The sequence below is a fragment of the Prunus persica genome, chromosome G8, assembly GCF_000346465.2.
Source record: "Prunus persica cultivar Lovell chromosome G8, Prunus_persica_NCBIv2, whole genome shotgun sequence".
Classification (NCBI taxonomy): domain Eukaryota; kingdom Viridiplantae; phylum Streptophyta; class Magnoliopsida; order Rosales; family Rosaceae; genus Prunus; species Prunus persica.
The window spans coordinates 12743637-12765729 of NC_034016.1; the positions used below are offsets into that span (position 1 = coordinate 12743637).

A 22093-nucleotide genomic window follows, 5' to 3' on the forward strand; every position below is an offset into this window, starting at 1 on the left:
CCCCTCTCATCCTCTCTCTCAATCTCACACTCACTCCCATTCTCACTCTCATTTTCCTCTATACTTTAGCACAAAGAATGAAAACTAAAAACTAAAATTGAAATGGTTATCAAACGGGCCCTTAGTTAGCCACTTTGAATTAAAATGTGGCCTTCTGTTTGGTTATGTTGCTGTGTTTACCTGGATTATCAGCCCTGAACCTTATGGCACCCCAACCACCGGTGGGAACTCCAACTGTGTTTCTCTCTGGAGGATCCACCAAGTTATACTTTGCCGGGTCCTTTTTCAGGTTGAAGTTCCCAGTTCCACTACCGACAACAAAGAAATTATAACCATGAAGGTGAAGGGATAAGACTCCACTGTGAGAAGATTGGTGTCTTGTAGCACCAACTCAACTGATGAATTGAAGGCAATTTTGCTAAGCCGGGTGCCTAGTTTAGTGCCAAGGTTGGCAGTGAGTAGTGCACCAGTATAATTGAAAGGTGTTGGAGGGCAGTCTGGAAAATCTGTTGTAAATACTCCCTTGGTGTAGAAATAATGAGCTTGAAGCAGCCCAATTTGGGGCATCAAGAAAGTGATATTGTTTAAAGAAGCAGTGAGCTGTGTTCCATTGCGGCTAGTCGTGCATTGGCTAATTCCCAACCTGATCGTGTAAAAGAGATGTCGATCAACTTTAAGAGGTACACTGGCCTGGACTGTGCTGTGTTTAGACTTCTTAGCTTGGCATTGAAGCTCAATGCAAAAGCTGTGTTAATGAGTGCCGGGAGTTGGGGAAGAACTGGCTGCGCAGTATTTGAGATGCCTTTGTACTGCAGTATTCTAGTGGCAGTTTTGTTGTCAATGGAAACCGGTGCGTCCATGAATGGCCTAGCTGCCATGAAATATCTGCTGGGCGCTTGGTTGGCTTGAACGAGAACGTTCGTGGTCTGGCCTGGCACAATTAGTATTGCTTGAGATGTGAATGATTTGGTGTAGACTGCATCAATTTCTACCACTATCAAGTTGTGTCCAGCAATGACAAAAAATAGCTCATCATTGAGTGCTGATGATTTGTAGCAGGTACGTCTCTCCCTGTTCAACCTCCAATGCATAAGTATCTGAGATTGCCAAAACAAGAAATGAGAAAGCAAAATCCCATTTTTCAGTTTTAAATAGCGGTGTCTTAAAAAAAAATAAAAAGTGATCTTGAGTATCTTGATTCTTGTTTCATGGATGGAAAAAACTCTTGCATACAACGTTACTTTCACAATAGCTAGTCTAATGACCAGCATGTGAGAGTTGCATTGTATACACCAACTCACCTAAGAAAATATTAGCCTCCTTGTATGGCTGAGGAAATGGAAAACCTGTCCCTTGTTTAGGTAAGATGACAATTGCTCCATACACAGTGGCTCTTAGCCAGAAAATATGTGCATGCCACCATAGAGTTCCTCTTTGCCCTGTTATAGTGATATTGTAGGTGTAACTATGTCCTGTCTTGATAGGACATTGTGTGATATAGGCAGGCCCATCTGCCCTCCCATTTCTATATTGCTTTAATCCATGCCTGCAAAATTCAATCAAAATGTGACATTAATAAACCCAAATGTTCATTTTAGTTTTATGCTTGCATAATCATATGAATTCAAATATAAATTTCCTACCAATGAATTGACATATTGTATTGTGCATGGTTGGTAACATTGACAAGATGTGTATCTCCTTCTAAACTGTAGGTCCAGGGATCATCCCATTTACTTTAACAATGGGTTTAGAATGGCACAACCTGGTCACATTCTTCACTTGGACCTGAAAATAGATGTAGAGATAAATAAATAAAGCAACCTATACTATAGATATGCTTTTAAAGTGTGACAATATTATGAAGTGCTCACATCAAATTGTTATGTTTTCAAAGCAGCTTTGGCTGGAGTTGAAATGAACCCAGCTAAACATAAGAAGAGAACTGCAGAACCCCAGCAGAAACCATTGGTTTTTGCCATTTTCTGTGATGTCAATGTTCGAATACAATAGCTGTGGGGGAAATTTAAAACAAATTAAGCATCAGTTTGGAAGAGGGAGGCGTTGTTGTCAACATTAGGTAGAAACTGAAGAGGTTTCATTTGAAAACTGGAAGAGGGAAACAGAGGAGCTGAAGATCTTTAATCTCGTAATTTTTTATTTTTTATTTATTTATTATTTAGAGAAATGAGGGTCTAAGCAAGCAAGAGAGGTACGTGAAGCTAAGCATATGGCTCTCTTAAGCTTTAGAGTCAAGGAAAATGGTTGGCATCCACCGTGTGTTTCTTGTTGACATATCCACTTTTCCCCCTTTTTTTGAGCTACTATGCACTATGTATGCCTTTATAAAACAAGATTCAGCGTTTAGTGTTTTAGAGTTTATTAGATATATAATCTAACAAACAGTTGTTGTGTTGCTACCCTTCTTTGAATTTGAACATATCAAGTGGTAGTTCTCTTCCATATATCGGAATAGTTCCCAAGATTGCACGCTCTCGTTGATTTAGAGAAAAAAAAAGTAATTGGTCAAAGTTTGAAAGCTTTTTTTAAAAATATTTGTACTTGGAAGCTTTTAACTTAAACATGAACTAGTTTGTCACTGTTCTATTCCATACCCTCATTTGAACATAGACAATAAGTTATTTTGGGAGTGCTCGGCGGATACACAATTGAAATCCACTATAAAAGATGGCTACCACACACCAACAAGCTTTTTTTTTTTTCCGGGTAATATAGGGGGCAAAGCTCAAACTAAAGAGACTACACAGAAACATACCAACTAACTTTCGCTATAGTGGTACTTTTCTTCAAAATATTGAAAGATGTCACAAGTTTGAATCCTTCCTCACCAATTGATAAAATAGATAAATAAACAATGGCTCCCACATAATCTAGTGAAAGATGGACCAAACAAGCAAGAGTTTCTCCTAGAAAGGTACCACTTGACGGATGTAAAACTTTTATTTCTCTATTTCTTACAATTTTGTTAAGTTTTGACCATGTGCCCCTCACATAGAGAGGGTATTTTGGTTCATGGGAGCCAAATTCATCCCAGTTTACCCAAATTTTAACCCAGAGATGTAAATTTTTTCGAGAGCAATCCTAAAATTGCGCCTAAAGTGAATTAGAAAAGCTTCAACTTGTGTTTTACTATTACATCATTACACGGGCTCGAGTGAATTGAAATACCCCTCCATGTGAGGAGCACGTGGTCAAAACTTAACAAAATTTGGAGGAATTTGAGAGAAATTGAAATGTGTCCTTGAATTGCTCAAAATTGAAACTACATAGATAAAATTGACAAAATTAAAACTATAGAGACCAAAGTGGTAAAACTGACAAACTATAGAGACTAAAAAATAAACTTTTGCTTTATTTTATTTGATGAAATGGTGTTTTAAGTCACTTAGTGGGCCATTACAAATAGACAAGCTATTTAAAGCTCAACTTTGATGTTTTTATTTTGGGTAAACTGCCGAATTACCCCATGAACTTGTACATAACTATCAATTTATTCCTCGACTTTTTCTTTAGTAAATTAAGGGCTCGAATTAAATTTTATTATCAATATTCCTCTCACCGTCAAAATTCCCACATTTCATCCATTAATCCGTCCATTTGACTCACATTGACTTTCTTTTAAGGGTTATTATGGTCAATCTACGTGATTGAATTACCTAGGTGAACCTCACTTCTCATTTCGCACCTCCAAAGTTGATACTCCATTTGTTTCTGGCGATTTCCATCTATCTGTGGAGAGAGAAAGAGAGAGAGAGAGAGAGAGAGAGAGAGAGAGAGAGAGAGAGAGAGAGAGAGAGAGAGAGAGAGAGATGATGATGAACTTACCTGGCAGCGAGAGATGAGGATGAACTTACCTGGCAGCGTTGATGGGTCACACAGAGGGAGTTCGGAGTTCGGAGTTCGGAGTTCGAAGACGACAGTTCATGAATGTTGCATCATGGGTCTGCTATTGTGGAAGGGTTGCAAAAATTCAGACTTCTTGGACCTCTTCACATCCAGGATGAAGATTTTATGTTTGTGCGCTGGTGAGTTAAATTTTGAAGTTTGGGTTTCAAATTTGCAGTTTTGAGTTTCCAAGTTTTAAAAATTTGTCTTTGCAGAATCGTTGTCAAATGTGAGAGTGGGGTGACCCTGTTATGTGCAATAGGTCTAAGCAAATAATTCCAGGACTGTTGAGGAGAATTAACAAGTTGGAATCAGAAAAAAAAAAAAAAGGGAATTCGAAGCTGAAAACCCCATGGTTTTGGGTGTTGTTGTGCATGTTTTGGATTATTATGTGGTTGATTTTGAATGAAGATAAAGGCACCAATGGGCAGCTGTAGAAAGAGATGGGTAGTTGACATTTTGTAAGAGTTATAAAGGGATGGGTACTTGCCATTTTGTAAGGGTTAGAAAGAGCCAAAAGACCCGTTCAAAGGGGTGGATTGGAAATTCATATGCAAATTCATGTGCCTCATCATCACCATCATCATCTAAACCAACGTCCACTACAAACTAGTTCCCCAACTCACCAACATCAGTTTCAGTTTGAACTTCTACTTCAATGAACTGTGGAGTATATGTAGATGCCTGATTCTCTGGGAAATGTGGTTGAGGCTTATATGAAAGATATAAAGGTTGAACTCTAGAGGTAGGTGTGTGCTCCATAAACTCAACTTCATGGACATCTACTTCAATTGGAACAAACCTTTTTCTTTTGTTCTAGTAGTGCTACTGTATTTTTTGATGGTCTTATCCTAAATACTTCCTTTGTAACTTTACCCGAACATACTTCTCCTTTGAAATATAACCTCCATGGTGAATTTCTAGGGAGAAAAAATATGGATCACCTAAAAAAAAAAAAAAGATATAAAAACCACTATTTTATCACACCAACTTATCTTTACTGCCCATTTACCGTTCTAAACTTGAAATTGACTAAGATCCACCGACAATTATGCAGACAAAACAACACAAATGCTTCGGGACCACATGTATTTCATATTCAAAAAAGCATATCAAACAACACCACAAAATGTCAAAAGAACTGACAGACCAAAGAACACACAAGCTTAAACAATTTCAAATTGGAAAAAGCGATTACTTACTGTACTTGGGAGGAGGCCCTCTGTTCCGCACCTACATAGGCAACACATCCAGACTCATGTTGCGTCCAATCAACAAAGCCAAAAGAAGCTTTATGAAAAAGCTTTCAGATTCTCTCGATTTCGTCCCTCTCCAACCTTCGATTTCGTCCCTTTTGCAGCCCTCAATTCCATCCCTTTCCAACCCTACCAAACTGAGCGAGATGTGAGAAGTGTGTGAAATGTGAGAACTGACCTATTTAACCCTGGATAATTAAAACCACTTTGGAATGACCAAAATAACCCTCAAATGGACGGATTAATGGATAAAATATGAGAATTTTGACGATGGGGGAACATTTATAATAAAATTTAATTCAAGTCTTTAATTTACTAAAAAAAAAATTATAGGGTAAATTGATAGTTATGTACAAGTTCAATGAACAATTCAGCAGTTTACCCTTTTATTTTTTACTAGCCCCTTGATACATGCTCACGCATGTGCCAATTGGTTTTCTTTTTCTTTTTTATTTTTATTTTTAAAATTAAGAAAAAATAACAGGGTAGTTATGTTCCATAAAAGTAGGACCTATTATCTTTTTGTTTTTAATTTTAATTTTTTTAATATTAAAAAATATGAATTTACGATATTATCCTCATTTAATTAATAATTTCAATTCTTAATGTTTGAATTAACAAAGAGTATTTTCTGGTATTTTGAATGTTTCACCATTCTCTGCCTTTTGCTTTATATATATATAGATTTCCTGTTTTACAAAAGAATTCATAATAAACCCTAGGACCAGAAAAAAAGACATCAAAATTCAGAGTGCGCGCTTCCACCATCGGCGGAAGAAATGTCAGTTTCTGAGGAAAATGCGAATATCCGAGACCACCATCGGCGGTTGCTGGCGGCGAAATACGAGCTGAGACGAAATCTGTACAAAGCCCTCTGCAAGGACCCGAGCCTTCCCAGCGATCTGCGCGAGGAGAACCGCTTCAAGCTCTCCAAGCTGCCCAGAAACAGCTCCTTCACGCGCGTCAGGAACCGCTGCATCTTCTCCGGTCGCGCACGCGCCGTCTACGAGACCTTCCGTATGTCCCGTATTGTCTTCCGTACTCTGGCATCTAAAGGCATGCTCAATGGCATCAAGAAAGCATCTTGGTAGCCACCGAACCGGTGCGTTTCGAAGTTCTTCGTGTTATTGTTTGCAATTTTTCTGCTTCCGGAAATGGGTTTTTTAATAAATCGAAATGGTGTTTTGCTTGTAGCATATAGATAAGGGTATAAGCATGTAGCATCCAAAATAAATGTATCTCCTTCTCTGTGTTTCGTTTTTTGGCCAGTTGTTTGAATTTAAGTATTCTACTACTTTGCTCTAAATAAGTATGACAACTTTAACTGATGTCCATTGTACCATTTTTAATGGATTACTATGACACCCTGTGACTTGCATGTTGAACCTATTTTTATTTTTCTTTTTGGTCTCATGGGGCTGAGTTGCATCTACCAGTTTTCATCTTTTGTTTTTCTACAAAGTGGAATGGATGAACTTAGTGAAGATGGGGATTTTGGCGAATTTGTTTATGCGTCTTTCTATGGTTGTAAGAACCCTGCTTAATATAAGAATAGAAATGCAGAACCCCAGCAGAAATTGTTGGTATTTGCCATTTTTCGTGACTTTAATGTTCATACACAATGGCAAGTTTTTGTAGGGATAAGACATGATAGCAGGTCAAGGTCTAATGGTTTTATGGTGCTGTGGGTAAAATAGAAAACAAATTTGGCATCAGTTTGTGAGATGGAGATGTTGTTGTCAACATTAGGTAGAAACTGTAGAGGTTTCATTTGAAAGTTTGGAAGCAACATGCTGAAATTTTTTTGTTGTTTAAGGAAATGAGGGAGGCAGAGTAGCGGAAGATCGTCATCTTGTATTTTTTATTGTTTAGAGAAATGAGGGTTTAAGCAAGCAAGAGAGAGGTACGTGAAACATATGGCTCTATCAGCTTCAGAGTCGAGGAAAATGGTTGGCATCCAGCGTGTGTTTCTTGTTGACATATCCACTTTCCCCCTTTTTTGAGCTTCTATGCAGTATGTATAAATGCCTTTATAAATCAAGATTTAGTGTTCAGTGTTTTAGAGCTTATTTAGATATATAATCTAATAGAAATTTTAATGTCAGTTTGAAAGATTTAAATCTATTTTGCTAGACAATCTAACAAACATTTGTTGTGTTTCTAGATCATTGGTTAGATGAAATCTTTAACCTAATAGGCAACATAAATGTCAAATATATGTGAAATTGGATTGTTGCCCTTGTTGAATTTCGACATATTAAGTCTAGTGGTATTTCTCTTCCATATATCAGAATAGTTCCCAAGATCGCACTCTCCCGTTGATTTTTTGAAAATTAAAGTAATTGGTCAAAATTTGAAAGCTTTTAATTTTTTTTATAGTATTTGAAAGCTTTTAATTTAAATGTGAACTAGTTTGACACTGTTCTTTACCTTCGTTTGAACATAGGCAATAAGATATTTTGGGAGCACTCAAAAAACAAGTGAAATCCACTATAAAAGATGGCTAACACATACCAACTAGCTCTTGATATAGTGGTACGTTTCTTCCCAATGTTGGCTGATGTCTCAAATTCAAATCCTCCCTCCCCGATTAATAAAATAAATAAATAAACGATGGCTCCCACATAACCTAGTGTAAGATGGACATAACAAGCAAAAGGGTTTTTCCTAGAGAGGTACGTACCATTTTTACACGATGGATGTAAAAGTTTCATTTGTCTATTTAAAATTCTAAAATCCTTAATAATATAGTACGCAAAACAAGAAGAACCTTGCTTCTAAGCTTTGGGACCAATTGTTTATTCAATATCTGGTTGTCATACTGCTTACTGAGGACAAAAGCTTGCAATGCCATTTAAAAATGGTTTTGATCGCCATATAGCCACCCTTGCCATATAGTTAGGTCTCTAAGTGTTTGAAAGGAACATTTTGAATATTTGACCTTATTTTTCTTGGGCCAGATTAGTGAGTGCATGAGTCTGGTTAAAAATGCAAAGACATATTCCTGAGCTCAGTTCTTTTGATTTTTAATGCTTCATATATATTGTCAGTATATATTATACAGTATATAAGGTCTTATAATGTTGAATTATTACGGTTTTCAGGGAACTCAAGCAAATTTCTTCTCGGCTATCAAACAGGCCACGATAGACCTTGAATCCAAACTGGACCTCAAAAGAACCTCACACATTTTTCTGAGAAGTGACTGCAATCAAGCCTGATTTCCACCTTAGCTTGTTGAAAGTTCTGAGACAAAGTTCATCTTGAATTTGGCTGTGATTGTTGACTATAATGGCAGATGGATTGAACCATTACTTTCATTACATTTGTCATGTAGGATTCATTTTGGTGATTTTTGTTTCCTTTATAGGTTTAGTATGTTTGATTATATCTCTTCATCTTTCCCCATCTCTTTCTTTCTATAGTTTGGATTTTTGGGAACAGAGATTCTCTTTTTTGAATGCTTTGAATTTTGAAGCCTGATATGTATGGCTTAGGCCCTATGTGTGATCCGAACTATTTTTGCTTTTTGGTTATCAGAGCTTCAGCCTGTTAGAATTATTCATATGGGTTACTCTTCCATAAAGACTGATATCTCTCACTCACAACTTTCCGAGTTTGAATTTCGAAAGAAATTCCACAGATATGTTTAATGCAGGTCTTTTTAATCTCTGGGAGACTAAACCTAAAAACTTGGGGCCAATGTCATCCCAGAAATTTGTTGCAAGAAACAGGGTTTAAATTAGCATTTAAAAGAATTCAATACACATTACACCCTTTTTATTGGGTCTTAAACAGGAATTTTGCTTGCACTACTCCTGCATTTTGTAGGAGTGTTTGCAAGAAATTGTCAGCCAAAAGTCTCAAAACAAACAATGGTTTGTGTTCCTCAAGAAGTACTCCACTGCGGTTTGAGGGACTAACAAGGTGGAAGGTCTGTAGGTGGAGGCAAGATAGAGTGATCTGAGTCTTTCCCACTTTCCACCACGAATGCAGTCTTCAAACCCCAGCTGGTATGGAGCTCCAAATGACAGTGCATGAACCAGACACCTAAAGATGATAAAATACGTTTGAAAATATTAGTGAAATTTCAAAAAAAATAAGATATATTATTCTTGCTTAATTAGCAACTTTGAAGTATAATGTAGCATGCTATTTGGTTAGTTTGATGTGTTCACCTGGATTATCAGCCCGGAACCTTATGGCAACCCAACCACCGGTAGGAACTCCGATTGTGTTTCTTTCGGGAGGATCCACCAAGTTATACTTTGCCGGGTCCTGTTTGGGGTCGAAGTTCCCAACTCCAGTCCCAACAACAAAGAAATTGTAACCATGAAGGTGGAAGGGATGAGACTCCACTGTGAGAAGATTGATGTCTTGTAGCACCAACTCAACTGTTGAATTGAAAGCAAGTTTGCTAAGCCGGGTGCCTAGTTTAGTGCCAAGGCTGGCAGTGAGTGGTGTACCAGTGTAATTGAAAGGTGTTGGAGGGCGGTCTGGGAAATCTGTGGTAAATACTCCCTTGGTGTTGAAATAATGAGCTTGAAGCAGCCCAATTTGGGGCATCACAAATGTGATATTGTTTAAAAAAGCAGTGAGCTGTGTTCCATTGAGGCAAGTGGTGCATTGGTTAATTCCCAACCCGATCGTGTAAAAGAGATGTCGATCAACTTTAAAGAGGTACACTGGCCGGGAACTGTGCTGTGTTTAGACTTCTTAGCTTGGCATTGAAGCTCATTGCGAAAGCTGTGTTATTAAGTGCCGGAAGTTGGGGAAGAACTGGCTGCACGCTATTTGGGATGCCTTTGTACTGCAGTATTCCAGTGGCAGTTTGTTGTCAACGGAAACAGGTGCATCCATGAATGGCCTAGCTGCCATGAAATATCTGCCGGGTGCTTGGTTGGCTTGAACGAGAACATTCGTGGTCTGACCTGGTGCTATTAGTATTGCTTGAGATGCGAATGGTTTGGTGTAGACTGCATCAATTTCTATTGTGACCAGCAATGGCAAAGAATAGCTCATCATTGAGTGCAGCATTGATGATTCGTAGCAGGTACATCTTTCCCTGCTCAACCTCCAATGCATAGGTATCTGAGATAGCAAAAACAAGGAAGGATGAGAATGCAAAGTCTCATTTTTCATGTCCAAATGGCAGTGCCATAAAACAAAAGTGGTCTCAGAACATCTAGTGTCATAGATGGGAAAAGTTCTCGCATACAATGAGTATATACAACGTAGCTCTCACAATAACTAGTTGCACGTCCACCATGTGCATTGTTTAAGCTCATTGTAGGCAAGAACTTTTCTACAGAAGGCGGTGGCTTACGTTTTTCAGAACAGGGAAACAGAGGCCCTGGCTTCCCATTGATGGTGTGTGCATCTGACATATTTGGTGGCAATCCCAGTTTGTTTCCTTGTTTAACAACCTCTTTGACGTCGTTATTCCACCATTCTCCTACACCATTCACAATACAATCATTTTCTGCATAAACTCTAAAAAATTCCTGTATATAGTTACAAATCTAATAATTGCACCAACTCACCTAAGACAATATTAGCCTCCTTGTATGGCTGAAGAAATGGAAAACCAGTCCCTTGTTTAGGCAAGATGACAATTGCTCCATACACAGTGGCTCTTAGCCAGAAAATATGTGCATGCCACCATAGAGTTCCTCTTTGCCCTGTTATAGTGATATTGTAGGTGTAACTATGTCCTGTCTTGATAGGACATTGTGTGATATAGGCAGGCCCATCTGCCCACCCATTTCTATGTTGCTTTAATCCATGCCTGCAAAATTCAATCAAAATGTGACATTAATAAACCCAAATGTTCATTTTAGTTTTATGCTTGCATAATCATATGAATTCAAATATAAATTTCCTACCAATGAATTGACATATTGTATTGTGCATGGTTGGTAACATTGACAAGAAGTGTATCTCCTTCTCTAGCATAAACTGTAGGTCCAGGGAACATCCCATTTACTGTAACAATTGGCTTAGAATGGCACAACCTTCTCACATTCTTCACCTGAACCTGAAAATAATTTTTGGAACTGATAAATAATAACCAGATATAAAATGCATGCGATTTAAGTCTGCCATTTTGAGTTGCTCACATCGAATCGGTATGTCTTCAAAGTGGCTTTTGCCGGAGTGCAAAAGAACCCAATTAAGCATAAGAAGAGAAATGCAGAAGAACCCCAGCAGAAACTGTTGGTTTTTGCCATTTTTCGTGACCGAATCGTTTCTATACAATTGCAAGTTTGTAGGGATGAGACATGGTAGCAAGTCAGGTTCTAATGGTTTTATATGGCTGTGCCCAAAATCTAAAATAAACCATCAGTTTGTTTATGTTAGATGGAGTTGGTGTTGTCAACATTAGGTAGAGGCTGTACATGAAAGCTTTGAAGCAAAATACAGATGGGGACTTTTAGTGTAAAGCCAACTTGAAGAGGCAAACAGAGTAGCTGAAGAACTTAATCTTGTGGTTTTTATTGTTTAGGAAAATACAAATATAAGCAAGAGAGCTACTTGAAGCCTAAATATTGATAACTTTACCTTCAAGGAAAATGGTTAGCATCAAGCGTATGTTCTCTGTTCTCATATACACTTTGGGGCTTTTTTTCTTCTTTTGTTCTGGCTTTTACCCCGCCAACCTTAAGTGCAGGTTTTTTACCTTTCGTAAGTAATTGAGGTTGGTTGGTTTAATATGTTGAGTTGAAACTTGAAAATTGTTTTCCTATGTCAGGTTTTTTTTTTTTGGTTGTTGCCACTTGAAATCATTGTTATGGAGAATAATATTAGCCATTCATCCTAGAAATTTTATTCAGTTTGGGATGGTGAATCAATCATATCTGTTGTGCCTCTTCAGGTCTGATGCAATATGGATGCAAAATGGATGCTTCATCTGTACTTTATAACAGTGTTAAAGCACATGCTTCTGTTGCAACATTACACCAAAAAGAGATTGAAGGCGGAATTGTTTGGGCACGCCAGCTGGGTGGGGAGGTAAATCAAATGTGTACAGCTTACTACAAATTCGGAAGTTGTTGAATTGCTCTAGCTCATACATTCATTATTTGAACCAATTTAAGGATTTCCATTGTTTCTAAGTAATTTTGGGTTTGGGATTTGTTGTTACCATTCAAGTTGAGCTCTATTTGTTCTTGGATATAGTTCAGATAGATAATAAAAAGGACGAGGCACAGATATTATAGGTTTTAGCAGTATCTCTTGGGCAGTACAAGGACCATAAACAAAAAATATATGCGGAATACTGATGTTGACATGCTCTTACTCTGCATGCGAGGAAAAAACCAGCATTGAGATTTTGTTAGAGATAAAAGTCAGGCATTTATTTTTTGTTTATCTTTTTTCCCTTATAGGTAAAAATTCCTGGCACCTGCCTACTCATAATTAAAAAGAACCAGCATGATATTTAGCATTATCGGTTGTTAGTCATGTTATTGTTGTCATTGATATTATTTGCAGTGTTGGAGTTATTATATTTGCTTATTGTTGTCATTTATGTTATTGGTGGTGGTGGTGTTATTATATTTGCTTCTAAACAGCTCGGTTGTTTTTCTGGGCCAGGGTGCCAAGACTTGGAAGTGGAAGGTCATTGTTAGAGATATTCCTTTCAAGGTTTTTTTCTCATTGTATTGTCATATGACATTCTTTTTCCTTGGGGGGAGATCTTAAATTAAACTAGTTTGCTTACGTAAATGCAGGCCAAAGAGAATGAAATAGAAGAGACATTTTCATCAGCAGGGTTTGTCTTGGATGTAATTATATTACACAATTCTGATACAGGGTATACTGTCATTGTCCATTGTTGTTTTTCTCTCTTAATGGAAATATATTTTCTGTTCTTCATTCTTATTTTAATTTTTTATTCCTCGTTCGCAGGTTACCTAAAGGTTTTGCATTTGTCCAATTCACACGCAAACAGGATGCAGAAAATGTACATTTGTGATTTGTGCTTTCCTTTTGGAGTACATAATGAAGCCCTGCGTTCATTAACATTTTTCTTTTTCTTTCTCAGGCAATTAAAAAGTTAAATGGACAAATGCTTCATAAAAGACCCATAGCTGTTGACTGGGCTCTTTTCAAAGCAGATGTGTGGTAGTGTCACTGTAAAAAATGCTGTTTTTGCTTCAGAAGATGGTACTTGTGGCATTATTGTAACTCTATTCTCATTTAGCAAACTTTTGTCTTACTGTAATGGATTATCCTGAATGGTTGGCATTTTCTTTCCTCAAAACATTAACAGGAAGGTCTTATTCTTGAGGGAACTCCAGCTGCAGAAGGGGTTTCGGCTAGTGATATGTTGAAACGCCAAATGTAAGTTTATTGATTTCTTTGTTTCCCTAGATACTGCATATACATACCCTCTCCTCCATGGGATACCATAGCACGATACAATTCGTACATGATTTTATTTGGACAAAATCTCTTTTCAATTAATACAATCATTTGTAATTTAATCCTTCAATTTTTGGTCCCTGTAACGTGTATTTGCATTTTAGTTCAACTATATTTCTCTTAGCAAAATTTTTATTAAAAAAAGCTTATAGACTTTTCTTGTTTTATGGTTCTCGTCTTTGAGGCTTTTTCTGTGTATATTTGTATGGAACTTTCTCTTATTTGTAATTGATATTGTTAATGCAGATAAAGTTCTTGGAGGATGTGAAGAAAGGAAAGCTTGTTGCAAAGAATTTCTCGTGGAGCTGCCTTCGTTGAGTTTACAGAGCATCAGCATGCACTTGTGGCCCTGAGAGTTTTGAACAACAATCCTGGTAATTTAATTCCTCAAAAGTGTAATATCCATATTGACATATGACGCTGATTATTGGTAATCTGTAAACAGCGGTCTCAATTTCAGTCTTATTATGTTGGAAATATATATATTCAAATGCATTAACTCCATTGTATTATAATTTAAGGTGATGGTCCTAAGCATCGCCCAATTGTGGAGTTTGCACCTGAGAATGTTAAAAAATTGAATATACGAAATGCTAAGATACAAGCACAGCAGCGTGCAGCTCATCGTAATCGGGAAAACGTGCATCAAAATGAAGGCTCAAATAGACCAGATACTCATCCAAGCAAGAAGTCCAAAAACTCGAAACAAAAAGGGGAAAAGCCAAAATTGGATGATTCAGTACCAAATAAAGAAGACGAAGTTGAAAATAAGTTTAGTGATGGAGCTGCCACCGAAAGACAGAGAGGTTCTAAGTGGCAGAAAAATGGTCCATTTGGAAAGGTAAAAAAGATCTCATCAAAGGTATCAGGACAATCAACAACAGAGAAGGCAGAAGGCTCAAAACGTGAACCAAACAATCATCAAGATGGCAGGAAGGCTGGTGGTGGAAGATCATCCGAAGGACACAACTATGCAACCTAATAAGAGGACGCTGCAGGAGCAGAAAGAGGTAGGGGGGTTTGGGGGGGGTGGGGTGTGGGCAGCGGGCGGGGGGGAGGAGAATGTGACTAGGAGAAAGAGGCCAAAGAAGAATAAGGACCCATTAGGGAGGGATGTTACAGATAAACTCGACACGCTGATTGAACAATATAGATCCAACTACTCGCAACGGAGCTCCGTCCAAACTGATGGTGAAAAGCAAGGTTCCAGAAATCTTAGTAAATGGTTCCAAACATAATTTTATGTTGATTTTGTTAAATTGCATGATAAGTCTCACAAGAGAGGAGTAAAAGCAGTTGCTGGATATGTAGTTGCTATAAATTTTGCACATTGTTTAACTTTTGGCAATATTTGTAAGCATGAAATTTACTGTCTTGCTTTTTGGTTGAAAAACTATTGATTTGTTCAATTCCACCTGACCTCAAACTTAGGCTTTTATTACTCGTAGAGATTTCTCCTAGTAATGTTTAAGCACTATTTTCGAAACAAAACTCAGTTTCAAATATTTTGACAGACTTGGTTTGGCTGGTGCAGTTTGGTTTCTTGCTTTTAAGTAAAGATTTTCGGGGTTAAGCCTTATCCCTTCATAACTTCAAAATGACGCTTATTGTATATCGCATTTCATTTCATCTGGTGTATTTATGCAGAGGAATTAATTTCTGAGAATGGAAGATGGTGCTGCGTTGCTAATTCTTTGTCAGCATACCCTTTTAGTTTGTGCAAACTAAAAGGAAAATCTAAACATACAAAAAATTAGCAAGGAGAATTCAAGAGAGCAGCTCCAATTTTTGATCAAATTAACCAATTTAGAGTAAATGGACAAATAAATTCAGTACTTTTATCTAAACAAAAAAATAAAAAAAGACAATTAAAGAAAATTTTGTATCTACTAAGAAGAGAAACTAAAGCCGATCAAAATCGTGGTACAAATATATTCATCTACAGCTATATATCACTTGTAGAATTAATATCCTAGATACAAGCCATGAGCTCTTCCATATATGATTCAGTCCATTTAGAGTAGCTGTTATCAACATTCTCAGAGTTACTTGGGCTGCAAGCATCCTCCACTTTGGTTTCACAAAGTATTTGTTCAATGTTGAAGATAGGATTGTCCTCGAAGAATGTCTGATCAATCGGATCAACATTATCATAAGAGACCACAAGTTCACCACCAGTTATACTAGGAGAGTAGCCTTGTTGTACATGTGATGATGATTCTTCAGTTGATCCCATTTGATCATCTTTTTTCATCTTTTTATTTGTGCTCCTCTTCTTTTGTACTTGATCTCGTGATGAACGAATTAAATTTATTTCCTTACTCGAGGCCCTATCGTTCTTCCTCATTCGGCAAATCACGAAATCGAAATCATAACTACGATCATTGTAGTCATTCTTGGGACCAACAAAAAGACTATATTCATCCAGTAACCACCATGTGTGCTCCTCGGACCCTTTATTCTCATAGCGGAATTTTCGTTTTCGGCCAATGGGGTTCGGATTTCCATTGTCGTCCTCAATGAGTTTGAAGGATTCAGTTTCACTCCAGGTACCGCCGTGGCCAATGCTGCGATCCATGCGCTTCGTGGTTAACTTGTTGAGCCCGGAAAGGAAATACAAGTCTTGATCGACAAGTTGAGGCCCTCCGTACTTGTTCCAAATCTCCGAAGGCTCTAACTTTTTGCCGAAGAGATCGCAGGCACGGATGAAGTTGCTGTACGGCGGCATCAAAGGCTTTCTCTGAACCAACAAAGTATGGAGAAAGGAACCCACAATCTCTTGATCAGTGGGGTGGAAACGGAAACCTAACGGCACATTATGATGATGTGCCATTGCTTGCTTGCTGCTGCTAATTAAGAAGAGAAATGCTTGCTTCCTTGGTGCTGCTAATTAAGAAGAGAAAGAGAGGAGAGAGAGAAACCAAGTGACGTTGTTTGTGCGTAATCTGAATTCTATTTATAGGGAGTGCCTGTTTAGGGTTTCTTTTTAGTTTCCTTCCTGCGTAAGGAAATAGAATTCCAGATGAAACATGGAAACTCTTTTTTGTCTTTTTCTTATTTTGTATTAATTTGAAAGAAAATTTGATTGGCCTGAGCAGTTTTGGTACTTTATTATTTTAATTTTTAATTTTTAATCAAATTGAATTGAATAAAAGGAGATTGGTTTTGGTTATGTTCAATTGTACGTCAAGTTCATTGCTTCCCCTATTATTGTTATTTCGTCGATCCTGAATCTTCAGTCGCCAAAATTCTCAGAGTCAGGGTTTTCTTTTTTCAATTTTTTCAATTTCGTTTTCGTTTTTTCCTTCTTCTCCTTTTTCTGTTTTTGTTTTTCCATACTCAGGTAAATTACTGAATTGCTTTGTTTTTTTATGGAAGATATTTTCTTAGCAACCAAACAGCTGTAAAGCTGAATAACTGAAGGTTTCTTTCAGGTGGGTATTTGGTTATTGCCTCAGAGATGAATGATCTAATGACCAAGTAAATCCTCAGTTACGTGGACCTCAAGAAACAGGCCATGAAAGACCTTGAATCGGAACCCGACCTCGAAATGGGCAAACTTGGCCCTACTGATGAACAGAACCTCACCCAATTTTTCAAACAAGTGACCGCAATCAAGGCTGATATGGAACAGAACCTCACAAACCTTCTTCTTGATCTTCAGGACCCGAATGAAGAAACCAAGTTTACTCACACTGCTAAAGTTCTTTGAGGGCTGACATGGTAGCTATTCTGAGGAAAGCAAAAGGCATCAAAGAAAGATTGGAGTCGCTTGAACGCATGTGGCTAATCGAAATGTATATCAGTTGAGTACAAGGAAGGCAGCCCTGTTGATCGAATGAGGATTTGGGTGACTACTGGTTTGAGAATTAAGCTGAGAGATATGATGAATGATTTTCAGTCCTTGAGAGAACAGATCGTTCAAGAGCACAAAGAAGGTCTCAAGAGGAGGTATTATAATGCCACAGGAGAGGAAGCGAGGAAGTGATTGATAGATGATTTTGGAAAGTAAATGGGAAGGTCAAAGTTTTTGAGGGGAAGGCTGAGTTGGCAATGGAGAATCCGGAAAGGCATGAGGCCTTGAAGGACTTGCAGAGAAGCTTGACAGAACTCCATCAAGTTTTCCTGGACATGGTAGTGATGGTTGTAAAGCAAGGGGAACGAATGGATGATAGTGAAAAGAATGTGGCTGATGCTGGGGCTTACATTCATGGTGGAACCAATGCTCTTTATTCTGCTCAGCAGATGAAGCAGAGAAGAGGAAGATGGGTTTGTTGGATTGGGGCTTTGGTGTTGATTGTGTTGCTGGTATGCCTGATTTCCATCTTAGCTTCTTGAAATCGTAGAGATCAAAGTTCATCCTGGATGTGGCTGTTTTTGTTGTGCTGTAGTGGAGTTTTGGTCTGTGAATAATATACTGGAGTTGACTATACTGGCTGGCGGAATCAATGGTTGCTTTCATTACATTTGTCATCTAGAATGCAGAACTATTTTGCTCTTTTGTTATCAGAGCTTCAGCTTGTTAGAATTATTCCCCAGATATGTTTAATGCAGGTCTTTTTAAGCTCTGGTAGATTAAACCTAAAAATTTGGGGCCAATGTCACCCCAGAAATCTGTTGCATGAAAAAGCGTTCAAATTAGCATTTAGAAGAATTCGATACACATTACACCTTTTTATTGGGTCTTAAACAAGAATTTTGCTTTCACAACTCCTGCATTTTGCAGGATTGTTTGCAAGGAATTATCAGCCAAAAGGCTCAAAACAAACAATGGTTTGTGTTCCTCAAGAAGTACTCCACTGCGGTTCGAGGAACTAACAAGGCGGAAGGTCTGTAGGTGGAGGCAAGATAGAGTGATCTGAGTCTTTCCCATTTTCCACCACGAATGCAGTCTTCAAACCCCAGCTGGTATGGAGCTCCAAATGACAGTGCATGAACCAGACACCTAAAGATGATCAAATATCGTTCAAAATATTAGTGAAATATCTAAAAATAAAGAAGAGAGATTATTCTTGCTTAATTAGTAACTTTGAAGTTTAATGTAGCATGCTATTTGGTTAGTTTGATGTGTTTACCTGGATTATCAGCCCTGAACCTTATGGCAACCCAACCACCTGTAGGAACTGCAATTGTGTTTCTTTCGGGAGGATCCACCAAGTTATACTTTGCCGGGTCCTTTTTAGGGTCGAAGTTCCCAACTCCGGTCCCAACAACAAAGAAATTGTAACCATGAAGGTGGAAAGGATGGGACTCCACTGTGAGAAGATTGGTGTCTTGCAGCACCAACTCCACTGTTGAATTGAAGGCAAGTTTGCTAAGCCGGGTGCCGATTTTAGTGCCAAGGTTTGCATTGAGTGGTGCACCAGTGTAATTGAAAGGTGTTGGAGGGCGGTCTGGGAAATCTGTGGTAAATACTCCCTTGGTGTTGAAATAATGAGCTTGAAGCAGCCCAATTTGGGGCATCACAAATGTGATATTGTTTAAAGAAGCAGTGAGCTGTGTTCCATTGAGGCAAGTGGTGCATTGGTTAATTCCCAACCCAATCGTGTAAAAGAGATGTCGATCAACTTTAAGAGGTACACTGGCCGGGAACTGTGCTGTGTTTAAACTTCTTAGCTTGGCATTGAAGCTCAATGCAAAAGCTGTGTCATTGAGTGCCGGAAGTTGGGGAAGAACTGGCTGCACAGTATTTGGGATGCCTTTGTACTGCAGTATTCCAGTGGCAGTTTTGTTGTCAATGGAAACCGGTGCGTCCATGAATGGCCTGGACGCCATGAAATATCTTCCAGGCGCTTGGTTGGCCTGAATGAGAACATTCGTGGTCTGGCCTGGTGCTATTAATAGTGCTTGAGATATGAATGGTTTGGTATATACTGCATCAATTTCTACCACTGTCAAGTTGTGACCAGCAATAGCAAAGAATAGCTCATCATTGAGTGCAGCATTGATGATTCGTAGCAGGTACGTCTTTCCCTGTTCAACCTCCAATGCATAGGTATCTGAGATAGCAAAAAGAAGAAAGGATGAGAATGCAAAGTCTCATTTTTGACGTCCAAATGGCAGTGCCATAAAACAAAAGTGGTCTCAGAACATCTAGTGTCATAGATGGGAAAAGTTCTCGCATACAATGAGTATATACAACGTAGCTCTCACAATAACTAGTTGCACGTCCACCATGTGCATTGTATAAACTCATTGTAGGCAAGAACTTTTCTACAGAAGGCAGTGGCTTACGTTTTTCAGAACATGGAAAGAGAGGCCCTGGCTTCCCATTGATGGTGTGTGCATCTGACATATTTGGTGGCAATCCCAGTTTGTTTCCTTGTTTAACAACCTCTTCGACGTCGTTATTCCACCATTCTCCTACACCATTCACAAGAAACAATACAATCATTTTCTGCATAAACTAAAAAAAAATTCTGTATATAGTTACAAATCTTATAGTTGCACCAACTCGCCTAAGACAATATTAGCCTCCTTGTATGGCTGAAGAAATGGAAAACCAGTCCCTTGTTTAGGCAAGATGACAATTGCTCCATACACAGTGGCTCTTAGCCAGAAAATATGTGCATGCCACCATAGAGTTCCTCTTTGCCCTGTTATAGTGATATTGTAGGTGTAACTATGTCCTGTCTTGATAGGACATTGTGTGATATAGGCAGGCCCATCTGCCCACCCATTTCTATATTGCTTTAATCCATGCCTGAAAATTCAATCAAAATGTGACATTAATAAACCCAAATGTTCATTTTAATTTTATGCTCGCATAATCATATGAATTCGAATATAAATTTCCTACCAATGAATTGACATATTGTATTTTGCATGGTTGGTAACATTGACAAGAAGTGTATCTCCTTCTCTAGCATAAACTGTAGGTCCAGGGAACATCCCATTTACTGTAACAATTGGCTTAGAATGGCACAACCTGCTCACATTCTTCACTTGAACCTGAAAATAATTTTTGGAACAGATCAATAATAACCAGGTATATGAAATGCATGCAATTTAAGTCTGCCATTTTGAAATGCTTACATCGAATTGGTATGTCTTCAAAGCGGCTTTTGCCGGAGTGGAAAAGAACCCAACTAAGCATAAGAAGAGAAGTGCAGAAGAACCCCAGCAGAAACTGTTGGTTTTTGCCATTTTTCGTGACCGAATCGTTTCTATACAATGGCAAGTTTGTAGGGATGAGACATGGTAGCAAGTCAGGTTCTAATGGTTTTATATGGCTGTGCCCAAAATCTAAAATAAACCATCAGTTTGTTTATGTAAGATGGAGTTGGTATTGTCAACATTAGGTAGAGGTTGTACATGAAAGCTTTGAAGCAAAATACAGATGGGGACTTTTAGTGTAAAGCCAACTTGAAAAGGCAAACAGAGTAGCTGAAGAACTTAATCTCGTATTTTTAATTGTTTAGGAAAATACAAGTATAATTAAGAGAGCTACTTGAAACCTAAATGTGGATCTCTCAACTTTACCTTCAAGGAAAATGGTTGGCATCAAGGGTTTTTTTTCTGTTCACGTGTACCTTTGGGCCTTATATTTTTTTCTTTTTTGGCGTACCATTGTTGACATTGTATCTGGATTTGTTTGTTTAAAACAGGATTTAGCATTTAGTGTTTAGAGTTTTGTTAGAAAGATTATGAAATGAAGGTTTAATTTAATTTCAAATAAGTTATCTCTATTTGAATAGCTTATTTTCTGTTGTCTAAGTAGCCTAGCACATTATGTTGCTAAATTGTCACTTTCGATCATTAGAAAAATGAAATCTTATGAGCAAAAACTTTCATTTATCTATTTATAATTTATAATTCTTTAACGATATGGTAAGGGAAAACAAGAAAAACCTTGCTTCTAAGCTTTGGGTCCAACTGTTTAGTCAGTATCTGGTGGTCACTGCTTATTGAGGACAAAAGCTTTGCAATGCCATCTAAAATGGTATTGATCACCAAAAGCTAGAGTAACTTTATTTGTTCAATTTGATTAGGTGCCTGTAGTTGTAAATTGAAAAATATCTTGGTTTGGTCAATTGATTTTCACTATCTTCTTATTGGATGATCTTTAGGCTATACTATTTTCCTTTCTTTTCTTTTTTTTTTATAAAAAAAATTATTAGTTTGCAAATAAAAGTCATTTTTCTATTAGATTAAACCTCTTTCCAAGAATTCTATAGTAAAGGCTTATATATGACTCGTGGATGTAGGGCTGGGCATTCAAATCGGTAACCCGGTCAAACCACCCAAACCAAACCGATGGTTTGGGTTAGTTTGGTTTTTTTTTTTTTCAATCTTTTTTTGATCATCGGTTTGAACCCAAACCAAACCAAACTAAACCAAAATATATGGTTTGGTGTACAATTTATAATATTTAAAACCACGGTTTAACCAAACCAAATCGATGATATTAAAAAAATATTATAAGAAATATATATATAATACATAGTTTCAATCTTTTCTTTTTTTTCTCTCTCCATCTCTCTATTTGTCTTGTCTTTATCAGT

At 37.7% G+C, this 22093-nt stretch overlaps 2 protein-coding genes and 3 pseudogenes across 2 annotated transcripts; 1 reads left to right on the forward strand and 4 right to left on the reverse strand.

Moving 5' to 3' along the window:
• Positions 140-1969, reverse strand: LOC18767842 (annotated as a pseudogene).
• On the reverse strand, positions 8990-11445 carry LOC18767841 (annotated as a pseudogene).
• LOC18768139 (NAC transcription factor 56) lies at positions 15562-16422 on the reverse strand. The gene has a single exon (XM_007199070.1). The coding sequence runs from the start codon at positions 16420-16422 to the stop codon at positions 15562-15564; it is 861 nt and encodes a 286-aa protein (XP_007199132.1).
• On the forward strand, positions 16394-18075 carry LOC18768663 (annotated as a pseudogene).
• Positions 18207-20815, reverse strand: LOC18766414 (laccase-11). The gene is made up of 6 exons (XM_007200154.2): positions 20625-20815; positions 20389-20540; positions 20048-20292; positions 19824-19952; positions 18665-19588; positions 18207-18534 (listed from the first exon to the last, which is right to left on the reverse strand). The coding sequence occupies exons 1-6, from the start codon at positions 20733-20735 to the stop codon at positions 18404-18406; spliced, it is 1692 nt and encodes a 563-aa protein (XP_007200216.1). The 5' UTR covers positions 20736-20815; the 3' UTR covers positions 18207-18403.